The sequence below is a fragment of the Ruditapes philippinarum genome, unplaced genomic scaffold (genome assembly GCF_026571515.1).
Source record: "Ruditapes philippinarum isolate M1 unplaced genomic scaffold, ASM2657151v2 ctg1033_1_1_1_1, whole genome shotgun sequence".
Classification (NCBI taxonomy): domain Eukaryota; kingdom Metazoa; phylum Mollusca; class Bivalvia; order Venerida; family Veneridae; genus Ruditapes; species Ruditapes philippinarum.
This window is the reverse complement of record NW_026854271.1, coordinates 39,722-64,489: the sequence shown is the minus strand read 5'-3', so window position 1 is coordinate 64,489 and position 24,768 is coordinate 39,722. Positions and strand designations below refer to the sequence as shown.

The window sequence follows — 24,768 nt, the reverse complement described above, 5'->3', positions numbered from 1 at the left end:
AATGCATTAGAAGTAATCATAATTATGGTCACATTCATGCAAATTATAATTATTTTGACCAGCAATTCTCGTTAAAGCTTTCCTTCAAAATAGCATTTTCAGTAAAAAAGATTACATGCATAAATTATAGACAACATGCAGATAGTACAGGTAATCCGATTCCACTTTTGTCATGCAAAATATCCGCCCAAGATGTTTACTATCATATACTCATTTTTAACTAAATAATCTATAAAGAAAAAGTCTTATTTATCTATACTTGATAGCCTACATTTTCTACTTTTGTAATTTAACTTTTAATTGTATTAGTGCATAAAAAGCAAAGAATAATGTATTAATTAAGTAATAAGACTAAAAGAATTAATTGAAGGCAAAGCTAGTGAATGGTATTACTATACAAAGATGGCTGTTGTAACATTGTGTTTCAAAAGGTGACGATAAAACACTCGGTTGCATGCATAATTCTGCCTGATTAACAATCCGCCAAACACATGCAAAAAGCAAAAGAAACTCAGTAAATAGCAGAATTTAAACAAAAACGTAAATAAAACAAACATTAATATTTTAATGATCAAACTCTAATAGAGACAACAAACTCCGCCTTTTTAAAGCATTAGTTTCAGACGCAAAACTTCACACCATTCAATCAGGGCCAAAAAGCCTGACCTTGAACTTTTATCTATGCCAAGGTCCAACATACCTCCAGTTCAAAAACTTCCTCGGTATCAGAGCCTTCCAGTATATAGGGCTCATGAGTGAGCAACACTTTTCTATCACTACTGCTGTATGACAGTCTCACATGCGGAAACTGACGGTTTAGATCTTCCTTATTATTAATACCACGACCGGCAAAGTTACGATTTGACCTATATATGGTTTTGTCTAAACGAGAATTGTTCTCATTTGCTAATGCATGATTGTGACCGAAATATCGATCAAGAAGCTTTTTATAGTACTGTTTGTCCTTTATACGAATAGGAGCTTGTCGTCCAGAAAGGCACGAGTCCATCTGCCGATTTGTGTACAGCCATCTTTGATTTTCCTACCAAGTGCAAGAGGAGAGGAAAATAAAAAGAAATCTAAGATAAAAGACGGGAAAGGAAATGACAAAAAACTACACTACAATTCAGCACTTATGGGATTCATATGCACTAAATAAATCATCATATAATAATCTTGTTTAATAAACAAACAGAGTTCATGTTTTAAATCAAAACTGATACTCATTTTAATATATCTTTTTGAAATAAGCCGAATCGTGTTCATGTATCACATAAATGCAGAGAGATTCACAACAAAACCAAAATAAAATTGACGAGACATTTGGTCATTTCTATTATTTTAAACTGGCCTAAAGATTCAAGAATCTAAGTTTTAAATTTAAGGCTACTTCTACGATTTAAAATCATTTTACCACACAGATACCAAATGCTCCCGTGTAGCCCAATATATATTGAATCGAAGTGAAATAGCAAGTGCTGAACGTCAAAAATGAAATTCTTTCGCAAAAAAAAAGAGATTGGGGGAACCGTTGTCATGTATATGTTCACACGTAGAGTAGATAGAAGTGATGGTGTTAGCTCTGTTACTCATTCAGCACAAGAGCAAAGCATCACTGAAGCAAATGAAATGAGTTTTAAAGTCAATTCTATATCAGAACTTTGCAAAGATTCCAACCTAACTTTTAAGGCAAAAAATTATAAGGATATAACACTACTTGATAATAATTCAATGCAAAAGAAATTTGAGAGGCTTTTATCGACCAGATGAACCAAAAATGCACCAAAAATGCGTATAAAAAACAGGAAGAGCTGTCGTTTAATAGTAAGAAGCTGTAATCAGCATTTAAGTTTAGGGAAAAAATTGCTACTCTACAGTAAATAAAATATCTAAATCAGCATTAAAGAGAAATATGTATGTATACTAAGAAAGAGGAAAGATTTAACGAGGCTGCCATTGGTTGCTCATTACAAATATAATGTAAATAAGAAATATCAAAAGTAGCTCAGGACAGGGAGTAAAATAACCTAGTTTTAGTAAACCATTTCTACACAAAGTAAAAACTACTGAGCCTGCATTTTTTATCTGTTTTCTCTAGACAATACTATATCAACATTGAGAGTATCTGATTCTGACATGGTGTTTTGACAACCTAACCTTAAATAAGTAATGGCAGCCAAGTAGAAGTTTAGAAAAAATGTAGATTTTTGTCCGACAGTTAATCTAGAAATGGTTATTAGTAAAGGTGACATACCTGAGGACTGCCAAGATTTCTCAAGGCTAGCCTCCGAATATTGTGTTTTACGTTCTGTTGGTTAATAAAGGGAGATAAGAGATTAATCAGCCCCTAAAATAAACTATTTAGAGGAAAAGAACTTTTTTTCAAAATGATAAAGCAGGGGTATATAATTAACAAGATAGTTTTGACATCATTACCCCTAAATTCTAACTATTCTATATCTATATCTATCTGTCTCTTAAATTGTTCGTCTTTTACAGAATCATTTATTAAGTAAACAATTGGAATGTTAAACTTTTCAAAGTGCTTCACCTTAATTCAGTTTAAAAATAAAAAATAACCTTAAATAATTGATTGATTTTTGAAAATCAATATGAAAATATCAACAAAGATATGTCAGGTGTAACTAATAGTACATTTGTATTTAGATGAAATCTTAAAGTCTGACATGCTTAAAATAGTCTCTTTTTAAAGACATTTATGAATATCATATCACATTTACTACTTATATGTTAACGTTCAAGGAACTCAACCGTGACAGGACTGGGAATAAGTTTTTTATTTATTTTTAAATTACTGCACATGTACCCTTTCATGTAGATCTGGACCAATAACTCCGTCCATATTCAGTAACGGAAGAATGTGAAAATAACACAGGTATCGTGCAACAGAGAGCTATGGCCAAAACGAATAACAGATATTAGTAAACCGAAAAATAGAAAACCAACAGAAAAGAAATGAATAAATGCATACACCTTCTATGACATTATACTTGAACCAACATTACAAATATGTCTAGGAATATGTTTACTTTTTAAGATCATTCAAGAAAATGAAGACCTGATCGAGTACCGTTTCGAAGACGACTTTTATCCAAATTATTGGGTACAATAATGCATTTAAAACTAGTATACCTTGACATTTGCCAAGCTACTAGTGTCAAATTATTCTAAATGGAAGCAGATAAAATATGACACTGGTACTTTTTATGAGGTAACCATCGTTCCTGTGTTGCATCAAGCATAAAATCGGCGTTGCCCCAAAAAATTTTCTATCACAATCTATCTGTTACATCAGTAATATTTCACGAGCAGTTTGGCAAATGTTTCAGGTTTACCGAATATCAAAAGCAATGATGTAATATATACGTATGTCGTAATTATATTCATACATATTGACAAAACACAAAAGTCACATTCAAGACGTAATTCAGGTCATCATTCTCATGAATGATCTTAAAAAAACAAACACTTTCTTGAAGTTTTTTTTTAAAGAGGTTTAAAATACAATGTCTCAGCAACAGTATGTGCTTATCCATTCCTTTCAATTTGATTATCTATAAAATATATTGATTTACTTACTGTAGAGCTTGATTTAATCATAAATTTGCATGAATCTGTGTCTTTTACTATTGCACAATTCATGCATTATTTTCACATTCCGGCATTACTGGATGTACATGGTGGTTTAACAAGTGTGTAAATTCAGCTTCCAGAATAATTATTAAAATTGTGACAAATGACCCAAACATGAAAAGCCTTTTAAATTACAGTTACCTCAAATCAGGCTATGACTGTACCAAATATTCAACTTTTGATTTGCTGAGTATATTTCTTTTTGTTCTAAAAGTACCCCAGTTGTTATGAGTAAAATCAATTTTCATGCTGTTAGGCTTTTGGACCTCAGTGGAAACCCTTCACGAATGCTAACATACTTTGGAAGAATCGCCAAATGAACAAACACTAACTTTTAAATGACCAAAACAAAAAGAGATGTATTTTGAAATATGAAATTCGTTCACTATTTTTGTTTGTATGATGCACATATTGTAAAAGTTCATTGTATCATATAGAAACACTAACAAAGTTAGTTAGAATTTATTTCAACATATTATGGTCATGAAACGAAACATTAAAGGTTTAGGGGCCATTCAAGAATAAGCATATTTGTGTAGTTGAAATGATAATTATCAAAGCTTCGAAAGATAAATATATATAGATATGTACAATATTCACAGCTATATTGTCAAACATATCTAACATAAAATCACACAGAAACAATGCAAAATCAGAACGTTGCTATGCTAATAAATACTATGTAAGGCTAAAAAAATAAGACTTTGAAGTAAAAATAATTGATAAAAATTCATCTAGGTACAAAAAATATACGGGCTGTCTAGAGTATATTCAAACTTAAAATGTACAGTTTTCTTCATAGCTTGAACTAAAAGGTAACTAAAATGCTATCTTAATAATTATCAATAATACAATAATTCTCTTGCTCTACGGGAGGGGGGAAGAGCCAAATAAAATGACCTCTGATAGAGGTCATCTGGGTTACAACACAATACGTAAACACTATGGCAGACTCACAACTTCGTGGTGTTTCAATGGGCAATTAGGCGGACATAATTTTGTGCACGTGGATCTCAAGTCATCATGTGCATGAGAGGTGGAAGGCTTCCTCTTTGATATCTTTACATTCTCTTGTGTTTTTGCAGGCTAAAAAAATATTTGGAACCATTGACAATTGATATATATTCACAGTAATTTAATCAAAGGTTACACTAATAGGTCCAATCTTTACACTGACAGCAAGACTCATACCAGATCTATTAAAAGTACGTAACGATGCTCCTTAAGAATTATTGACAATAATAGCTGTATTTGTCTTTTGTGACAATTTTAACATCTGCATTTAATGTAATAAAATAAAAATACTGAGACAGGTATAAACTGATTATTCTGTATTGTACAACTTAGCCTATTAATGACCATGACACTAATCTGTATAACTAAAGGAATTCTATAAAATACGTTCTTTATTGACAACCTGACAAGTCTGTTTCATTTATATTTTTTTAAAAATACTGCAGTTTCTGTAACAGATATAGTAAATCACTTTATTAAAATCAGACTATTATAAATATAGGACTATAATTTTGTCATCAATAATAAAATAAAAATACACTAAGCAGAAATGAATAAAAGATTATTATATCACAGATCAAATTTAAATTATGCAATCTCAAAACCTAAACAATATTCTTATACTATATTAATCTTTATATTTATTTTGATGTTTTCAAAACATAATTTTCAGAACGTTTAATATATAAGAATGACATTCATGAATTAAAACAACTTTATTAGAAGATATGTTTTCATTTGTTCTGCCTTTCAGTAAAAAAGTTGGCCTTTTACTTATCATTAATCAACAATATGGCATATCAATGGAATTTATTCACCATTGGATGACAAGATTTTTTTGATTGGATGACAAATGATATGATTTGCAAGCATGTCTAGTAAAATTATATACAGAGCACTATAAAATGTAGTTAATACAATTACATAAAAAAACACCTTTGCTAAAGGTTTGTCAAAAAAAAGAGAAAAGGCAGCATTTTCTTGGGGGTTATGTTTTTAACTGCCATGTCTGCATTTTTACAAATCACCACAGAGCAAATAAATAAATGTATGCAGCATTATCAAACAGAGCTTGTTTTATTACCTGGCCTTGACCTTGGCCCTGACCAAAAACACCCTAATAGAAAATAATAAATGGATATTGCTTTTAATCATAGAGATTTTAGTCAACTTAAGTTAAGATAGTTATTACCAGTTCAACATCAACCCTAACCCTGTCCCAATGTTATGCTGTGTTTCTATTAACAACTTTCCCTTCTTTATTAAATATTGAACTGACTACATGTATTGATAAATATATAGATTTTGTTATTAGTCCTTAAACTAAGCTGTAGAGTCTGGTCGGACTGCAAGCTGAGATATGTTTGGTTATTTAAATTGGCAAGGTTATATATTTCTTGGATTATAGGTAAAAATCTGATAAAAATCGAGACTTTTAGAATATCTAAATGTCAATAAACCAATGTTTATATGTACGTATATGAATACATTTAGTCTTATGAGTGTCTTAACAACATTCTTTTATAAAACTATCATTAATGATATTAAAATGACTGATATATTAAGTTATTTTCGTCAGTATAAATTAAGTATTCTTAAATAATAACTGTTTTCAAAGTTATTTTTTATAAATAAATTTTTTGTAAAATCTTTTGACATATCTACATTAATTTTTGTTTTGTTTTTTTGTTGTAGTTATTTATTCTTAGTAAACATGCAAATGCAGTTGAACACTACATGCATTCATGCAACATCATACACTATCTAAAAGTCAGTTTAAACTTGAACATAGCATGTGCCAAAAACTCTATAACTGAACATTCTACAAAAGTCTAAAGACATCAACATTAACTTGCTCCCCCTGAACAGTAACTTTAATTAAAAATACCAGTTTAAAAAAACTTGTGCAATGACCATTTCCCGTGCAATGCGTGTGTTTACTTACCGGAAAGTTGTAAATATACCCATAGTTAAAATCAGTCAGTAAGGGAGGCAACTGATTGAAACAAACATACTTTATTAAAATCAGTCAGAAAGGGAGGTAATTTATTGAAATTAATTCATACTTTTAAAAAAAAGTTGGTAATGGGAGATAATTGATTCAAATAAGTCAACATTTAAGTAAACGGGAGGCAACTGATTGAAACAAACATACTTACATTTAAGAAAAAGGGAGGCAACTGATAAAAATATGCATATTTATAATAAAATAACTCAATAAGAGAGCAACTGAATAAAATATTCATACTTATTTCATAATCAGTCAATAAGGGAGACAACTGATTAAATTTACAAACATTCAATTCACAACTTCGAAAACCTAGCATAATTTTTTCCGGTACTTTCTGTACATACAGACGTAAGCATTGGGTAATTCACCTAAATGGCATGTAAATGCAGTTATGTTTGTTTTTGGTCTTTTATGGAAAACAATTGTTTAAAAAAAAAAGGGATATCATCAAGCAAATAATTCCACACAAAAATATATGTAAATACAAAAGTTTCAGCAGTAAGTTATCTCTATTTATTATGGTAGGTGCCACTATGACTGTCTTAAAGTTATGTTTTTTTTATTTTAAGCAATTTAAATTTTGTAAAAATTTGGGAAAGATAACTTACAGGAACATATATTCCGAAGACATAAATCCATAAAGTACCAGATTATACCTTACAGCCAAGGATATCAAAAGGGTCAATATTGAGGTAAATAAACCTTGTCAATTATAAAGGCAGTAAGTACTTTCTTATAAATAGAAAGAATTATTGATTTTTTATCATTTTTCTGGATATGTTGACATCTTAAATATAATAAAAAAACAACATGCCTTTTCTTTACATTAAACACAGGATGGTAAAAGAAAGAGGGAGATGGAGGTAACAGTTAGTTCCTAATTATTCCAATTTCTGCCAATGAACCAAAGTAAAATATATCAAAAGTAACATTTTTTACATATATATATTTAACAGACGTTAAAATATGCAAATCCTGACATGTTTTATGTTATAATTTTCTGCTGCCTAACAACTTAGATTCTTTAAAAACATAAATGAGTTAGAAAAGAGATACCTCTTTAATAATTGTACAGAGTAAATGTATTGTTACCTGACACTATCTAATAGGAAATAAAACAAGTAAATAAACAACCTTAAAAACACATGCAAAGGAAGGTATAAAAAAAAATGTTGGTTTAGTAAATTGGATTAAGAAACAAGGCATTATTCTAACCAACAGGGTGGTTTGTTTCCTTCAACATTTGTTCATAAAAAGTATATTTTACCTCTTGAATTTTTAAACTGCTATATTGCCTGATAACGACCTATGAGAACACATATCTTTTTAATTATCTTATCACTAATCATTCATATTTCAGTATAATTATCATGCAAAATATTGCATTACGTTGTAAATTTGTTAGGCCATGGCATAATGCTTGCAAGAACAACCTGAATTAACCTAATACATATAATACACAAAAGAATCCTTATACAACAAAATTAGATTTTGGGCTTTTGGTTCATTTACTGATTTAGTAACAAAGTGCTACACTGATGACCCAGTTCAAACTAGAATAATGTATACACATCTAAGAAATAAATGTGGGCTTTCAAAAGCACCAAAGTAATCAAGAAACAATTAAAAATAGCCTGTCTACCACATATCATTATTGTGAAATCATGTGCTAAGTTTTCAGAAAAACCTTTCCTGACATAATGATTTTATGTTACAGAACATGGTTCAAGCGATTCAGTATTGAATAGAAAGCCACATTATACATGTATTTGAATAGAAAATTGAAGAGAATGCTATTCAACAAAAAACAAATATATTTGAAATTTCAAGAATGTAATTATACATGTATAAACTTGTGTAATGTTTGGTCAAAGGTGCAACTTTAATAATACTTTTAAAGAGAAGTCTCTAGAAATTGATCAGAACTACATGCAACCCAGTGACATATTCTAACATGGTCAATCTAATTCGTAGTAACAAGACCTTTGAGGATTTTAAAGTTTATTTTTGTTAATTAACAGTCTATCCATAATTTCACTCATGTAAAAGGGACTGATTTGGGAAGTTTTCAGTTGAAGTTTTATTTAAGTACATGTACATCATAATATTAAATGATGGAACACGCTTATCTCCCCTTTTGAATGTTCTTGCCAGCACTATACCTTAACAGTAAGGGTAAAAATTAGTTTGTTTTAAAAGTCAGCCTGAAAATTGTTTGGTTATTAGACAGATTTTTTCTAAAGACAATACTGAAAACTTACAAGAGAAATCCGATACCCTGTTCTCAATCTTGACTAAACATAAAACAAAGAATTTCAGTAAAAATCCTATTTTTTCTAACAGAGGAAATTGCTCTGTAGCAATTTTTAATTTTTAGATATTTCCATCTAAATTTTATAAATACCACTATTTTGTCTAAAAATATCATCTAAAGCTAAATATAGAAAGCTGGCAAGTTAAGTGGAGTGATTTATAAACTATTCTTTCTCTATTGCAGTGATTCAAGGCCATCTAGTGAAAGCAAGTTACATTATTTTCTATTGTACAGAATATTTCAGGTGTTAACTTTTGCTACTATTCAGATTCCACAATAAATAAAAATTATTCCCTTATTTCTGTGAATCAACGTGTTTCAACAAATCTTGTTTTGCCAAGCTCCTTTAGTATTAAGAATACATACCAGTGGTGGAGGAAGTGGGCGTGGCTCTGACTTTAACACACCCATTGTACCTGGTGTACAATGAAGTAGGCGGTACACATGTTCCACAATGCCCAACCCCCTTACAAGGTTATCTCTTTGTAGAAGACCACTTATACGCTCCAGTTCCTCTTCCTCTAAAATATCCATTGGTTTTTTCGTGTCTACTGGTTCATCTATATTGATTTGTAACTGTGACGATTCATTACTCAACATCTAATGTAGAAATATAAGTTATGAGCACTTGTTATAGTCAACATAATTGTACTATCACAGAATAACTGTTTACAGAAAACTTAGTCTACACAAAAATCTCAACTCAAAATAGCTAACAAATTTTTTCTGAATCATAGATTGATAACTAACCTATACATGTATTTAAGTCTGTATGGTTTCTTAATGCAAAAAAGTAGAACACAACCTCATGTCCACACATGATTAGATGTATTTCTTATAATATACATAAAGTTGTTACAAAATACCAATATAAATTAGATTATATCCAAGTGTAACAATCAAAATAATATGTATGAAACTATGGATATCTTTGAATTAATGTTGGAATGCTGTTCATGTGTTTTCAATAAAATTTTCTCAAAACTTTTGCACTAAAAATAACAAAAAATAAGTATTGCTAGCTATGATAAACTGTGGGCACTATGTATACTGTATATCATGGTAATAAAGAGGAAAGAATGATTACATCTAAGCTTGTTCTAGAACTTGACTGTATTCTTCTTGCTGGCATTGTTGTTCTGCGTAATGACCTCCTTCTTCTACTTCCTGGACTCTCTGGCCTAGCTACACCAGTTGTGCTCTTCTTCCCTTTCAACATCGCCTCCAATTTCTCCTTTTTACGAGAGATTTCTTCTCTTTGTTGTCTGTTAAATGTAAAAAATATGATGTTTAACTCGGTCTGTTTCCCAATTTAAGGTTAGTGAAATAGATGTCAAGAACATTGTTCATTTTCTCTGTTTTATTGTGTAACTATTCAGGTTGCAACTAAGAAAGTAAAGATTCCTAGTCATGCAAACACAAATGGGTAAAACAAGACTTATTTTCCATGCTAATTGAGTCACTTCTGAATTACATAACAATCAAATTAAAAGCAGTTCAAAGGCATCCTATACCCCTTTTCTTAGAATTATATTGTTTGTTTGGTTGTTACAGTTTACAGTATCTGCAAGTATGTCACATAATTACGCTTTACACATTATGTTCTGTTCAATACCAGTACTTTTTTCCTACAAGAAAGCACAACCTTCACTATACGTGTCTACTAAATTAGCAGTAGAGGACAATAGCGGCTTTCAATGATTGAGGTGAACTTATGCCTTAAGGTGTCTGCCTGTCAGTACAGGGATCATTGAAGTACAAGCCCTACTGGATCGTAAATGTTCTCTTTATGACACCAGTAACAGAATTTACAAGAGGGCCATGATGGCCCTGAAGTCGCTCACCTGTATATAGGCCCCCAGAGCGGGGCCAGTTTAAATCCCAGGGCTTTTATTTGAACAAACTTGGTAGACACCCATTAGAAGATGCTTCATGCTAAACATCTAAGGTCTAGCTCGTTGAGTTTTTTAAAAGAAGATTTTTTAAGTTTTAACTATACACATATAGCTAAAAGCAATGACACCCCTGGTGCGGGGCCAGTTTTGACCCCAGGGCTTTTATTTTAACAAACTCTGTAGACACTCACTAGAAGATGTTTCATGCTTAATATCTAAACTCTAGCTATTTGGGTTTTTTCAAAGAAGATTTTTAAATTTTTGCTATACACATATAAGGAAAATCAATGTCCTCTGGGGCAGGGCCAATTTTGACCCCAGGGCTTTTATTTGAACAAACTTTGTAGACACTAACTGGAAGATGTTTCATGCTTAATATCTAAACTCAAGCTATTTAGGTTTTTTTCAAAGAAGATTTTTTAAGTTTTTGCTATACGCATAAACAAAATCAATGACCCCCGGGCGGGGCCAATTTTGACCCAAGGGCTTTTATTTGAACAAACTTTGTAGACACTCACTAGAAGATGTTTCATGCTTAGTATCTAAACTCTAGCTATTTGGGTTTTTTCAAAGAAGATTTTTTTAAGTTATTGCTATACACATATAAGGAAAATCAATGACCCCCGGGGCGGGGCCAATTTTGACCCAAGGGCTCTTATTTGAACAAATTTGATAGACACCCATTAGAATATGGTTCATGCTAAATATCTTAGCTCTAGCTCTTTGGGTTCTTTAAAAGAAGACTCTTTAAGTTTTTACTATATGCATATAGGGAAAATCAATGACCCCCTGGGGCGGGGCCAATTTTGACCCCAGGGGTTTTATTTGAACAAACTTGGTAGACACCCATTAGAAGATATTTCATGCTAAATATCTTAGCTCTAGCTCTTTGGGTTCTTTAAAAGAAGATTTTTTTAAGTTTTTACTATATGCATATAGGGAAAATCAATGACCCCCCCGGGGCGGGACCAATTTTGACCCCAGGCCTTTTATTTGAACAAACTTGATAGACATTCACTAGAAGATGTTTCATGCCAAATATCTAAGCTCTACCTCTTTGGATTTTTTAAAAGAAGATATTTTAAGTTTTTTCTATCGGTTGCCATGGCAACCAGAGTTCTGCATGGAATTAAATTCTTTGAACAAATTTTAAAGGTGACCACCAAAGGAACATTCAAGTGAAGTTTGGATGAAATTGGCTTAGTGGTTGATGAGGAAATGTCATTTAAAGTAAAAGTTAACAGACGGACGGATGCCGGCCGGACGCCGGACGAAAAGCGGTCACAAAAGCTCACCCTGTCACTTTGTGACAGGTGAGCTAAAAATGGTTAACAACTGACCTGAAAATAATGATTTGAAGACTCAATTGTGCCTTCAACCAAATCAGTTATCTGCCTTACCCAAAGCTTAATTCGAGGTCCATAAACCTTAAACACAACCATACTAAGTTTCTATAACAGCTTAACCTTGGTTATAAATATGATACAAACTATAAAATATAAAGTTTCAAACCTGGCAAGTTCACTCCTGGCTTTGAAAGCTGCTGTCTCCTGGAATAAAGTTCCGCTACTGTGGAAGAATTTCTCATACTTCTCCGAGCCAGGATTAGGATAAATACGACGAAAGTTACCTAAGTGATTACTCTCATATTTATCAAGAGATTCTATATATTGTTGTTGAGCAAGATCTAATTCTTCCCTGAAATGATAAATATTATATCTGTTATTAAAAATATCATGATTGTAGTTAATGTGAAATTTAAACAAAAAATTTAATTTAAAAGACAGGAATAGTGAAAAGAGCAAACAATTTATTGTATACATTGTTTGGTATTAATTTCAGACATTTTCCTAATGTTTTACATCAGCCTAAAATTTCCTGTAAAATTTCTGACAATGAAAGGGAATTTTCACTGAAGGACATAAAAATGATGACCATCATTAGCGAAAGTTACATAATATCAAAAGAAGGCATGTTCTACGATATATCTTATAAGCAACATGTAACAAAATTGCAAATATCCCTTTTTTACTTTTAATCTGGATATTTTAGTGAAAATTTCCTACAGGGCTCTCGTTAGCATTTTGAGACTGGGGCCAGGGTCCATGCAGGAGGGAATTTTGCATGATTTTCAAGTATTTTTCATTCAAGGGGGAATTTTTTTCCCGGGTAAGACTTGAAATTGTGCGACACATTGGAATGCTAAAAACTGTCCGGAATGTTTTATTTATATATCCGTACTAATTTCCAATTGCCGTTCCCGGAATACGTACTAATTTCCGGTTGCCGTTCGCGGAATATATATTCGCCGATCGGCGTTTTCTATGCCCGTTAAATATTAATTTCAAGGGATTTAAAGGGGGATTTTTTAAGGTTTTAGGGGGAAAAAAACACACTTTTTTGGTGGGGGAATGAGGCCGATATTCGGCCCCAAATTTTACCAAACGAGAGCCCTGTCCTATTGACATTTACAAAATTAATACAGTGAGTATATCAGCTAATGAAAATTGGAGAAAGATATTGGCATTACTATTAAGTTTGTTTGTTTAATTGGGTTTCACATCACACCGACACAGTATAGGTCATTTGGCAACGTTCCAGCTTTACTGGTGGAGGGAGACCTCAAATCCCCTTCCGTGCATTATTTCAGGCAGGAACATGCACCTGAGTAGAACCACTGACGTTCTGTAAGCTAGCTGGATAGCTGTCTCACATGAAAGAATCTAAAGTCCCTGTCTGGACTCGACCCACAGCGATGAGGGGCAAGTGGTTACTATTAAGTACTCCATACCTAGATTCTTTCCTATTTGACTTGCCAAGTAGCCTATCTTTGATCCTACGTCTTTCTTCCTCTATACATTTCCGTCTATCACAAGCACCAAAATTAACTAGCTGTAATGTGTCATAAACTAGAGCACCCTTGATTTCCCGATCCAGTTCCGAGTCTGTGCCAAAACTTGGTGAGTGATTGACCTGTATTATATGATAGTTTATAAGCTGGTTGTCAATTCAACATTTATAGATTTCATACATTGAGCAAGAACACCCTGCCCCACCCCCCTTTCCATTCTGTTTTTAAAAGCTGCACAATTTCAAATATATTGAAGGTAGAAAATTCTAATTGTCAATTTTAATAGGAAATATTTTTCAAAACAGGAATAGAAAGTAACAAATTTAATATGGCTATTAATATCTTAAAATTAATCATTTTATACTTTACATCACCTCAGTATACGATATCATTATATGAATTTCATATAAGGGTAAACAATGATACTTAATAGTAGTCATTTCATTCAAAAACCCATTTTAACTAAAGTTTAAGTGTTAAAATCTTATTTTCATAATCATATATATTCTGTCTTTTGTTCAAATGCATAAAATTTAAAAGAAAGAAAACATTACATAATTTGTGAAAAAGGAAAGCTAGCAATTCATCCTTAAAATATTAGAATTCTTACTCATCATGATAAAATATCAATGTTCAGATAAAAGATATCTACCACTACACATAAAAAGATGCTTATGTGCAAATTTACAAAAACACATTTAACTTTTCATTCTAATTATTACATCTATCATATCAGTCATACCTAGCAATTAATGTTACTATTTTCCCAACCAAGGGTATTTAGTAATTTAACAATGGTGAAAGAAAATATAAGATTACATATTGCCACAATTCCTTTCAATTAATAATCAATTTAACATGAAAGAAAGAAAAATCTTACGTTGCCAAAAGAAATTTCTATGAATAGCCAACAGAATTTATAGTAACATTCAACTCTATTAAAAAAACGTGAGATAGTCTTTTTATACTTCAGGCAGATTAATATTTGATCCTAAACATTTTTCAACATCAAATGTTGGTCAATCACTGTTATAACAGTCAATCTTTTGAAATATAATTTTTCTTCCTTACCTCAATTACGTATGGCCGTAGTTTCCGATCTAGAATCACATCAAATCCAAGAATTTCAAAACAAGCACTTCCTTTAACATGATTAGGAAAACATGTGCGGTAGTTATGTTTTAACACAGAATGAGCCGAGATAAGTGTTTTTATTATCACATCGTCTATATCAGCCCACATTTTATCTACATCGTACCCTTTCTTTGCCATGTATCTATTAGTTGTACTAATCCTACGCTTACTGCCGGCTTCATCATCACGAATAAAATCCTCACTATGTTTATTTATAGCATAGTTTGTGAGATGCATGTAAACATTGTCCTGTGAAAATAAATCAATAAACATTAACATGAGTCTTTTAATAAAAGGCAAAAAATATCATAAGAGTTTTTATAACCAAACAAACAATTTTTATAGCAGACATTTGCAAAAACCTAGGTAGAGGTCTCTATCTACCTTAAGCGAGAATATTAGTTTCCTCACATGAATTAATTCAAAGACAATTGACCTCAGTTCTCAGTTAGAGTTAAAAAAATCAGCATTTAATTTAATAATCAAGCAACTCAGGCCAAACACAAATATAAAATGGAAATATAAAAGGTAGGAGTATTAATCAAAATGAATGATTCTCAAGGAAAGCAAGGCAATGTATTATTTCAGTGTAAACAAATATATGCATACAAGTATATCAAATAGCTTTCTTAACCATAACACAAATAACAAAGGGAAGTGATAAGTAATTCTTCCATTAAGCCGAGATATCCTTTCATACATTAAAGAATACTAAGTAATTCTGATACAATACTTACTACATTGCTATGAGTAGGTTCTGTGTATTTGTTGGTAGCAAATCTAGCTAGACCATCTTTGAACACAAATATTCTAAGTGGGTCACAAGAAGTCACCAGGGTGTAGATCCTCAAGTCAAATTTGAAACCATCAATTAGTAAAGGCTGCAAATAAACATGAAAAAAATGACTTCTGAACAAAAACTCTATTTCATTGATTTCCTTATACAAATTATAATACATTTCCATATTTCAACCAATAGTAAAGTATGAATATTTATATCTATCCCAAATCCAGAAAAGTTTCAAGAATGAAATTGATGATTTCTTTTTTAGCAAAAGAATTGTTTTAAACTAGTAGTTAGTTTCCCTTGGATTTTGAATATAACAAAGTCTTTATACACTAAAAGAAATTTATACACAGAAAGAAAACTAAGTTCAAATATCGGAATAATTTATACATAGAAAGAAACTAAGTTCAAATATCGAAATAATAACAAGCAATTATCATAGTATTGCAAGCAATCCATAAGTCCCCTACCGGTAAGAGCCCAAGCAACATTCTGAAGGGCCATTGGCCATTCACTTATGTTCCTATTTTAAGTAAATTTGTTGAAAAAGTTCTTTAAAAGTGATCACAGGAAACAGTTTTTATGTACAGACAGACGGACTGAAGGACACTCTAAAGTTATTTTTTAAACATCCCTGTTATCAAAGTATAACATTTTTAAATCCTATCATGATTGAAGAAGTTGGAGTAAAAAATACCAATTTCTCAAAAAAAAAAAATCTAAGTTCAAAAGGGGCATAATTCTGGAAATAGTCTTGCTAGAGTATTGAACACTCACAAATGTTGAGTGATAATAAGAAACATTTATATGAAGTATGAAGTAGATGCATTCAGAAAAAGAAGTTATTAAAAAAAAACCAATGTTTTTTCATAAAAATTTTAAGTTCAAGGGAGGTAGTTCTGATAAATTTTGTGCTAGAGTTGTAAACCTTGTCACATATGATGTGGTTGATGACAAGCAACTTATATTTAAAGTTTGAAGAAAATACCTTAAGAAATAAAGAACTTACAGTGAAAAAACTTAAAAACTAGAATCAGAAATCTTGAAATTCAGTCTATTTGTTGCCATAGCAACCAGAATTTTCAACATAGGAAGATAAGAACAGGATAAGCATAATTTCCATACTGCCATATACCCATATGTCAAGTTTCATAAACATATTTTCGGTACTTTTTGTGTTATCACTGGATCCAGGTTATGTGTAAAATTTGCCATATTTTCAGTCTATTTGTTGCCATAGCAACCAGAATTTTCAACATAGGAAGAAAAGAAAAAGACGTGCATAATCTCCATACTGCCATCTATCCATATATCAAGTTTCATAAAAATATTTTCAGTACTTTTTGCGTTATTGCGGGATCCAGGTTATGTGTAAAATTTGCTATATTTTTGGTCTATTTGTTGCCATAGCAACCAGAATTTTCAACATAGGAAGAAAAGAAAAAGACGTGCATAATCTCCATACTGCCATCTATCCATATATCAAGTTTCATTAAAATATTTTCAGTACTTTTTGTGTTATCGCGGGATCCAGTTTTGTGGACGGACGGACTGACTGACGGACAGACGGACAGACAGACGGACGGAGGGTAAACCTAAAGTCCCCTCTGGTAAACCGGTAGGGGACTAATAACTGTATTTTGAAAGTAGGGTATTAACCTTGAGTTTGATTAAAATGTACAAAAGATGTAGGTGTCAGAAAGGATGCTCAATATTTTGAAAATGTACTTCTTGTAAAACAGTGTTCGAAATTAGCAGTAGTCCGATAGCCCCTGACTTCTTAATTTCTCCTCGGGCTACCAACTTTTTACAGTAACAAGCCCAACCAGACTACTGTATTTTCAGAGGCACTATAAACAACCGTTTGAACAAATGAATCGTGCTAGTGAAATGTCTTTTAGGCTAGTGAATATTCCAGTCTGGTAGTCCGACCGGCCTAGTGGATTCAAATCCCAATTTCTTACACTGGTAAAAGAGTTATTTTTGTGCCTCAGACAAGGCAAGTATATTTAAAATAAGTGCTGCTAAACATTTACCTAGACTGCAGACAGGTTAGTGAAATACAATAGTTTTACCTTTCTTTAGATGGGTGAATTATACTGTCCTAAAGGCCTATTCCTCTCACAATCAAGTCTAATAATTCAAAATGACAATAAAAAAATCCTAATTTGGCTGTTTCACAATCATTTTTTTTCTAAATTTACCAAATTTCACTACTCAAATAATCCCAATTTTGCAGACCCACACCCTTTTCTAAAAGAGTTTTAAAGCTCAACAGAATAAGATAAAGTTATACCCTAGACATGTAATGTTGACAGATCATATGTTCATGTGGTTTAACATCTTTTGGATTTTTCGTGACCCAGATACCACGACCTTGGCAACCGGACTCTGGCTTTAATATATATGTTTTGTTTTTCTTCTGTCGACAGTATGCTTGGAAATCTCCATAACTAAAATATAAAATATTTACAACAAAATGAAGTTATTTTCAAGCCTTTATCACTTAAAATATAAGCATCGTACTCATTTACCTGAGGATCATGGTTTGAGTCCAATTATAGAACCAGGGTACTTTTATATTTTCATTCCCAAAATTGATAAAGGATTGTTACCAGATAAAAGTTCAAAAAGTTCATTCAGGAAATTTGACATTTAATTGGTCAAAAGTCAATCTCTATAAAGTTAACAGAAATAAACTTTAAAACCAATTAATCACATAAATATCTCTGCCGTGAATTATAAATTGAGACCTAAGTCTAGATTATGATAGCAATCTTAATGGTCTTAAAAATTTAAATACTTTTTAAAATCATAATTTATACTAATGGATCTGTAAGGTCAGTCAATATGTTATGTCAGATATATATTCCATATTCATAAAGTTAAAGTTTTCATATTAGTTTTGGAAATATAACAGCACTCTGATTTAATTATTTCTAACATATATAATTTTTAAAGGGAATGTAGATCACAATCACTATTATATATGTAAAACATGATATTGCTGAAATTCTTTATTATATCCTATTGACTGAATGATTAAAGTTTTTGATTAAAGTGTAAGATTATCTGTTTTATCTACTTGTTTGACTGAACACAATGGCAAGTAAAGCCATTTTAATGCTTGGGGCAATAATGATTTTCCTATACTTTCAGTACAAAACCAAGCCTGTTGTTGCACCTCAAATGCAATTTTTTTTGCACTTAATCCTTACAACATTAATATCTAAAATAGGTTTGTCCATCATACAATCTGAACAAAACTATTCATCATTTTTAGGGAAAATTTCAAAATATGTTCTGACAGAATAGCAAACAGTGTAGACCATGATCAGTCTGTACAGATGTGCCTGAAGACATTGGTAAGCTGGTCTGCCATGGGCACAATGGCAGAATCAGTCACTGCTAGCAGGCTAATGGTTCATATGAAAATCCCTACTATTTTTAATGAATGGTCTTGAATTCAAAGCAAGACTAATCCAATGTCCACATTAAATAAGTTGTTATGAAAAAATCAAGCATTTATGAATATAAAAGAATAATCTCAGACATCAATTTCTTATTTTTTATAAATTTATGGGGTAAGCTTATTCTAAACACAATTATAATAAGAGCTGAATAGCTCAGGTTCTTTTCACAATAGAATTACTTGATCAATTGACAAAGCTCCTTATCAAAACCATTTATTACTTCATTTTATTATGACAACTGACAGTAAGATATAGAAATCCTGTTATGTCTAGAAGTATTAGAAGTTGTTATGTCTATAGTGAAGTAGGTGTTGTCATGACAACAGAATATTCTTTAACTTATAAACAACAGTACAGATGTTTTATTAGAGAAGTATTCTGTCTTACTATATTAACATGAATTCTTAGCCTGTGGAACTTTAAGTGATAAGACTTTTGCACCAGTATAGAGCCAGGCCATCCTGCACATCCATGTAGTCCGACCAGAGTCTGACCAGGCTCTATACAGATGGTTAATTAACTTGAAATTTTCATCTAAATATCCCTCATATAGAAAATGAACAGTCAAAAATTGAAGCAGGTCAAGTCCATTTAAGAAATTCAACTAAGGGCTAAAAAATGTGTAACCTTCAAATTTCATTCACTGGGATGGATTAAGTGATTTTTACTCTTAAGACTAAGATTATAAATTCCTTATTATCAGCATATTTTACTCCAAAGAGTTTATCATACTGCAGGTAGAATAGTTTAAGAAAATACTGTATTTTACTTCAAGTGGAACACTGTGTGACAGTGGTCTAGTGGTTAAGGGTGCTTGTTTATCAGCCTAGAGATGACAGGTTCAAACAGAATCATTACCACTTATGATCACATGATATCAGTACAGATCATTTTCAGAATGTTTTAAAATTTATACCTCAATGCCTCTAATATAAATCAATTATAGATTCTGATGAAGGTTAGATAGAACCAAAACAGGTAGACGAATATATAACCTTAACCAGCTCTGGTGTTGGATGTGTTGTATTTCTCCATTTTCCTCTAATTTTAATATAAATCAAGTTCAAGCAGAAATAAGAAACTTAAATTGCATTCAGTTTTTGATGTACATGCCAAAACAAAATTGTATTAAATGTGACATCTGCCCTCAACCATTATCATTATATATATTTATCAATATATTAATAATATACTTACTCTGCAGGAAGGCACCATGTTTTAGGGAAGACATTGTATTCTTTTGGAAACATCTTTAACATTCGGTTCATATTCCTAGCTAATAAGTCCTTCCTACAAATTTCACTCATTCCAGGAAAATGATTGATTTTCTGTGAAAAAAAAAATTCAAAAAGGATAAATTAGATACCTACAGTATTTCTAATTAAAAAAGACAATAAAGAAGTCACAGTGGTTAAATATTTTAAACTTTCTGTAAGACTGTGGTGTTGGCTGAGCCCAAAGGAAACAACAATCACTTTCACTTTAATGAAAACAATACTGATTAGATAATTATCATTTTTGGTTTGGTTTTAAATCAAGGAAACTCTGTTAAGGTTTTAAGGCAAGACCTTAGCTGCCCCTTTAAGTAGAATAACCAATATAATCCATAAGCAGGCTGGATAACTTCCATTCATGAAGGAATTTATAGTCTTTGGCGGGATTTGAACCCAGGTGATATGAAGTTTTAAAGTCAGTGACTTTAACCACTAGGTCATTCAGATTGCCATTTAAAATACATAATGATTTAAATACAATCAATGCATGCATAAAATTTCAGGCAATATAAATGTACTTAACATAAAAAGAAATTGAAATCTTTAGAAGCAATGAAGTGCTTTGATCACAATAAGGAAATGTTTATATTTAAGCTGCAAATTGGACATGTCATATCTTTAATCTTTAATTTTTTTCGGAGTCAAAATTACTCAATTGAGCTGGTTTCAATATGTCTTCAGACTGCACTTAAATGTTTAAGCAATTATTGCCACTAAAATTTCAAGGGTTAAACAAGTGTTACATTTAATGTAAGTGACTTACTTGAACTAAACATAAAGACCTTGGACAGGTAATTGAGCACCTGTTATACAGTTACCTTGAAGTCTTTAAAAATTTTTCAATTTACACATAAAAGAAATCTCAATTATAATTCCAAACATAAATACTGAATACTTCAAAGACCGTATTAATTGTGGGTCATTGTGATACAGGTAAAATATGTAACCATAATTCATTTAAATTACAAGGGATTACATAAAAAACGACTGCAAATTCACATTGACAAGTTTCATAGGAAGATAGATAATATATATGGGTAAAAATATTTTCATCTCTCTTTTTGGAGAAAAATAAGAGAGAAAATGACTAGTTATTGTGCATTAAAAGAGAACATCGGAGCTTTATTTTGGTAAAGTGAAGTTACCTGGTATTTTTTCATATCCATGACCCGTTCCAGGGCCACAGAATAATCTGTCCAGTAAAGTGTCCAGTCGTCATCATCTGAGACTTCTTTAAAACCAAACTTGCGTGACACTTTACGAACTGAAATAAAATTAAAAAACTTTCTAAACTGCTGTTTAGATTGGATTTTAAATCATCTTATGTCCTTATAATAATAATAAATAATAATAAATAATAATAATAATAATAATATAATAATAATAATAATAATAATAACAATAATAATAATAATAACAATAATAATAACAATAATAATAAATTAATAATAATAATAATAATAAATTAATAATAATAATAACAGACAATAAAAAAAATAATATTAAAAAACATAAATTTTTCGAAAGCAAAATTTAATTATGTATTGACCAAATTTCAATTGCTTTATAAGTATTCGAACAAATATACGTAACATAACCTTGACACAAAGGTTCTTCCAGATAATAGATGTGACATCAATCAACTTATGTGTTAACATTTTCATGTCCTTTGTAAACAAGTGACTGGTAAACATGTCACTAGTAAATATTTGGGCAATGTAGAGCTTGTGATTACATCTCGATGGCTCAGCGCAATACTGGTCTAAGTGACATTTTTACCAAAAATCACTTTTTTACATATTTTGATAATGTAAGGTCAAACACACACTCTGTGAAAATTTTAGGGTAATTTATGCTTTTTTTGCCTTTTTTATTTACATTTAAAATAAAAGTCTATCTCAGGTAGTTCAATTTTGTCAGTGCAATATAGGCCTAACTTGAGTTGGTCTCTTATTGCGATGTCAAATATATCACTTTTCCTCAAAAATGCTTGAGTTAGACCTTAAGTGTTTCATTTCCAGGTACAGAATAATATGCATATCCCATTGAAATGTGTTATAAAGAATGTGAGAATTCATGAAAAACACTAGAAATTATTTGCCTCCGTCAGTTCTTTGTATTAATCGCAAAATATTAGCCAATTGCATATCATGTACAAGTAACTGTAAATGAAAAATCTTGAAAAAAATTATTAATATTTAGTGTCACAATTAAACATTTATATTGTCTTTGAAGTCATTACATCATACTCATCCTGTATTATTTGATAACATAAAGTGCAGTTGAAACTATCATTTTTGTACAATTTAGTAAAAGACAGTGTATGTTTCTCATGCACACATTTAAAATGGAAAATATCACATGTTACACTAGTGGATTCATAACCTCTGACCCCCTCTAAAAATTCTTTTTTTTTTAGTTTGACCTTTGTTTAATCATAATATTATGCTGAGATTTCCTAATTCTTAATTTTACACTTTGTTCATTTAAGATGGTGTAAGGGGGTAGACTGTACATTGTTTCACTGCCAAATCAAACTTAGCCTGTAACACAATGAACAATTTCAGGTTTGAGGGCGTTCTTGGGTTTTTATTTTTAAATTATGTATCTACTTCTGTATCACTCTCTTTAATCAAGTAAAGTTATTTAAGAAATTATATATCCCAAACTGTGATTTTATTGCTCATTAACATCACTGTTTGGAGTTCGGATGCGAGGAATTATATCACGAGGGCGTAGCCCGAGTGAATAATGATGCGCATCCGAACGACAAACAGTAATGTTATCAAGCAATAAAATCACCGATTTGGATATATTATTTCGATTCTAACACGACATTAACAAATAAATGCTGCCGTACCTGATATTTAGCTAAATTGCGCCTGATTTGTTTCCGTTCTTATTGTCAGCGCGTCACAATTTTAGTGGTTACGTCATGTGTTTAATGATTACGTCATACGTCTATATATAGAACGTCAAACAGTGATTTTATAGCATAATAACACACACTTTCGGTTCTTTTATGTTCAATAGGGAAAAATGTGCGTTGTGTTAGAAATATAAACTTTACACTATCAACTCAAACAATATAATAACAACATAGTGTCAAGATGTGCAAATCACACTCTTCACAATACTTATATTATTGATACAATATCTTTCTGTCTGATGTGATATGTGCAGAAAAAATCAAAATATGCACACTTATATAATTATTATTATGACCTTTTCAGTTCTTGTATTCTGATAATTTTTTACATCACACAGAGCTCCATTGAATTTTCGAGAGTGTAATTGTCAAAAACTCTTTGACTTATGTGGCAGAAACAGCTATAAGTTGATAAAAATGTTCATTTTAGATCTAAAAGCCATTAATTTTACCTATCAAATTAAAATGAAATTAAAAAATGTAATGACTATTAACTGCTTTTGGAGTATAGTATCTGAGTGTCAATGAGAAAAATTCAAAAACATTTATCCATTCTAATTGTTTAGTGCTAATCTAAGGTGTTGCACATGGTGCTTCAGGTGTGCGCCTTTTCATATCTAAATGAGTAAGTGGTTGCAAGTGTTTAAAGCACATCTAACTTTACAAAAATGATTCTGAATTATATCATGTGCTAACAATACTTTGTTCTATGAATCCCTGATAGTGGGTTGTACTGCCTTACTTTTTTCTCTAAAAAATGTTTGACAACCTCTTGTTATTTGGTCAAAATTTAGAGGTAAAATGACTTTGATATATAAAATGAATGACTTTTCTTAAGATATGAACAGCTTTCAGCAAAACATGTCTTTTCTTAAGATATGCACAGTTTTCAGCAAAACATGTCATAAAATTTGCACATTACACTTTCAAAATATACTCTAAACAGTTGAGAAAGTAAATACAAAAGTTGTAATAAAAGCATGGTCTAACAGCGGTTTTCATTTTTGAAAATATTTGATATTTATAAATGATTATATCATCAGAAAAGAGGACCACATACATTAAATTCATTAAGATTTAGCGCATAACAGTTATATCGGAATCACAGCATTTAAGCACCAATGGTGGTAATTAATGGTGTGCATTGAGAAAATAAAATGTGTCTTCTTTGTACAAATGTGAGCTATACAAAATGTACATTCCCAGTTTGATATCATAATATATACCTGGATCGTCAGTAATCATTGTTCATGACTAACTGTTCATAACACTATATGAATCAAAACTGTTTACATTTTGTTTTAATAGAATTCAAATTTATTGCAAAAGACCTTAAGTAAATCTGAATCTCAAACAAATTGAAAAAGGAGAAAGAAGTGTTACTGTATAACGTTCATCTAAGGTTAGCTCGCATGATATATTAATAGAAAAA

At 31.0% G+C, this 24,768-nt stretch overlaps 1 protein-coding gene across 13 annotated transcripts in view; it reads right to left on the bottom strand.

Annotated features, from left to right (window-relative positions):
* LOC132739596 (tubulin polyglutamylase ttll6-like) overlaps nt 1-24,768 on the bottom strand; it is a 58,101-nt gene that overhangs the window by 15,886 nt on the left and 17,447 nt on the right. For 6 of the 13 annotated variants that reach the window (XR_009627029.1, XM_060727335.1, XM_060727331.1 and 3 more), the window contains exons 6-18: nt 21,553-21,671; nt 20,331-20,461; nt 17,957-18,113; nt 15,611-15,754; nt 14,811-15,122; nt 13,680-13,861; nt 12,401-12,586; nt 10,081-10,258; nt 9,360-9,593; nt 7,947-7,985; nt 6,614-6,664; nt 2,255-2,308; nt 701-1,042 (exon numbers count right to left, since the gene is read on the bottom strand). Coding sequence is in view for 12 of the 13 variants with exons in the window: in XM_060727335.1 (XP_060583318.1) it covers nt 701-1,042; nt 2,255-2,308; nt 6,614-6,664; nt 7,947-7,985; nt 9,360-9,593; nt 10,081-10,258; nt 12,401-12,586; nt 13,680-13,861; nt 14,811-15,122; nt 15,611-15,754; nt 17,957-18,113; nt 20,331-20,461; nt 21,553-21,671 (2,129 nt within the window). In the remaining variant the exon portion in view is untranslated. Of the gene's footprint in view, nt 1-700; nt 1,043-2,254; nt 2,309-6,613; nt 6,665-7,946; nt 7,986-8,940; nt 8,974-9,359; nt 9,594-10,080; nt 10,259-12,400; nt 12,587-13,679; nt 13,862-14,810; nt 15,123-15,610; nt 15,755-17,956; nt 18,114-20,330; nt 20,462-21,552; nt 21,672-24,768 lie in introns of all 13 variants that reach the window. The other 7 variants (XM_060727336.1, XM_060727343.1, XM_060727339.1 and 4 more) reach the window with 6 other exon arrangements.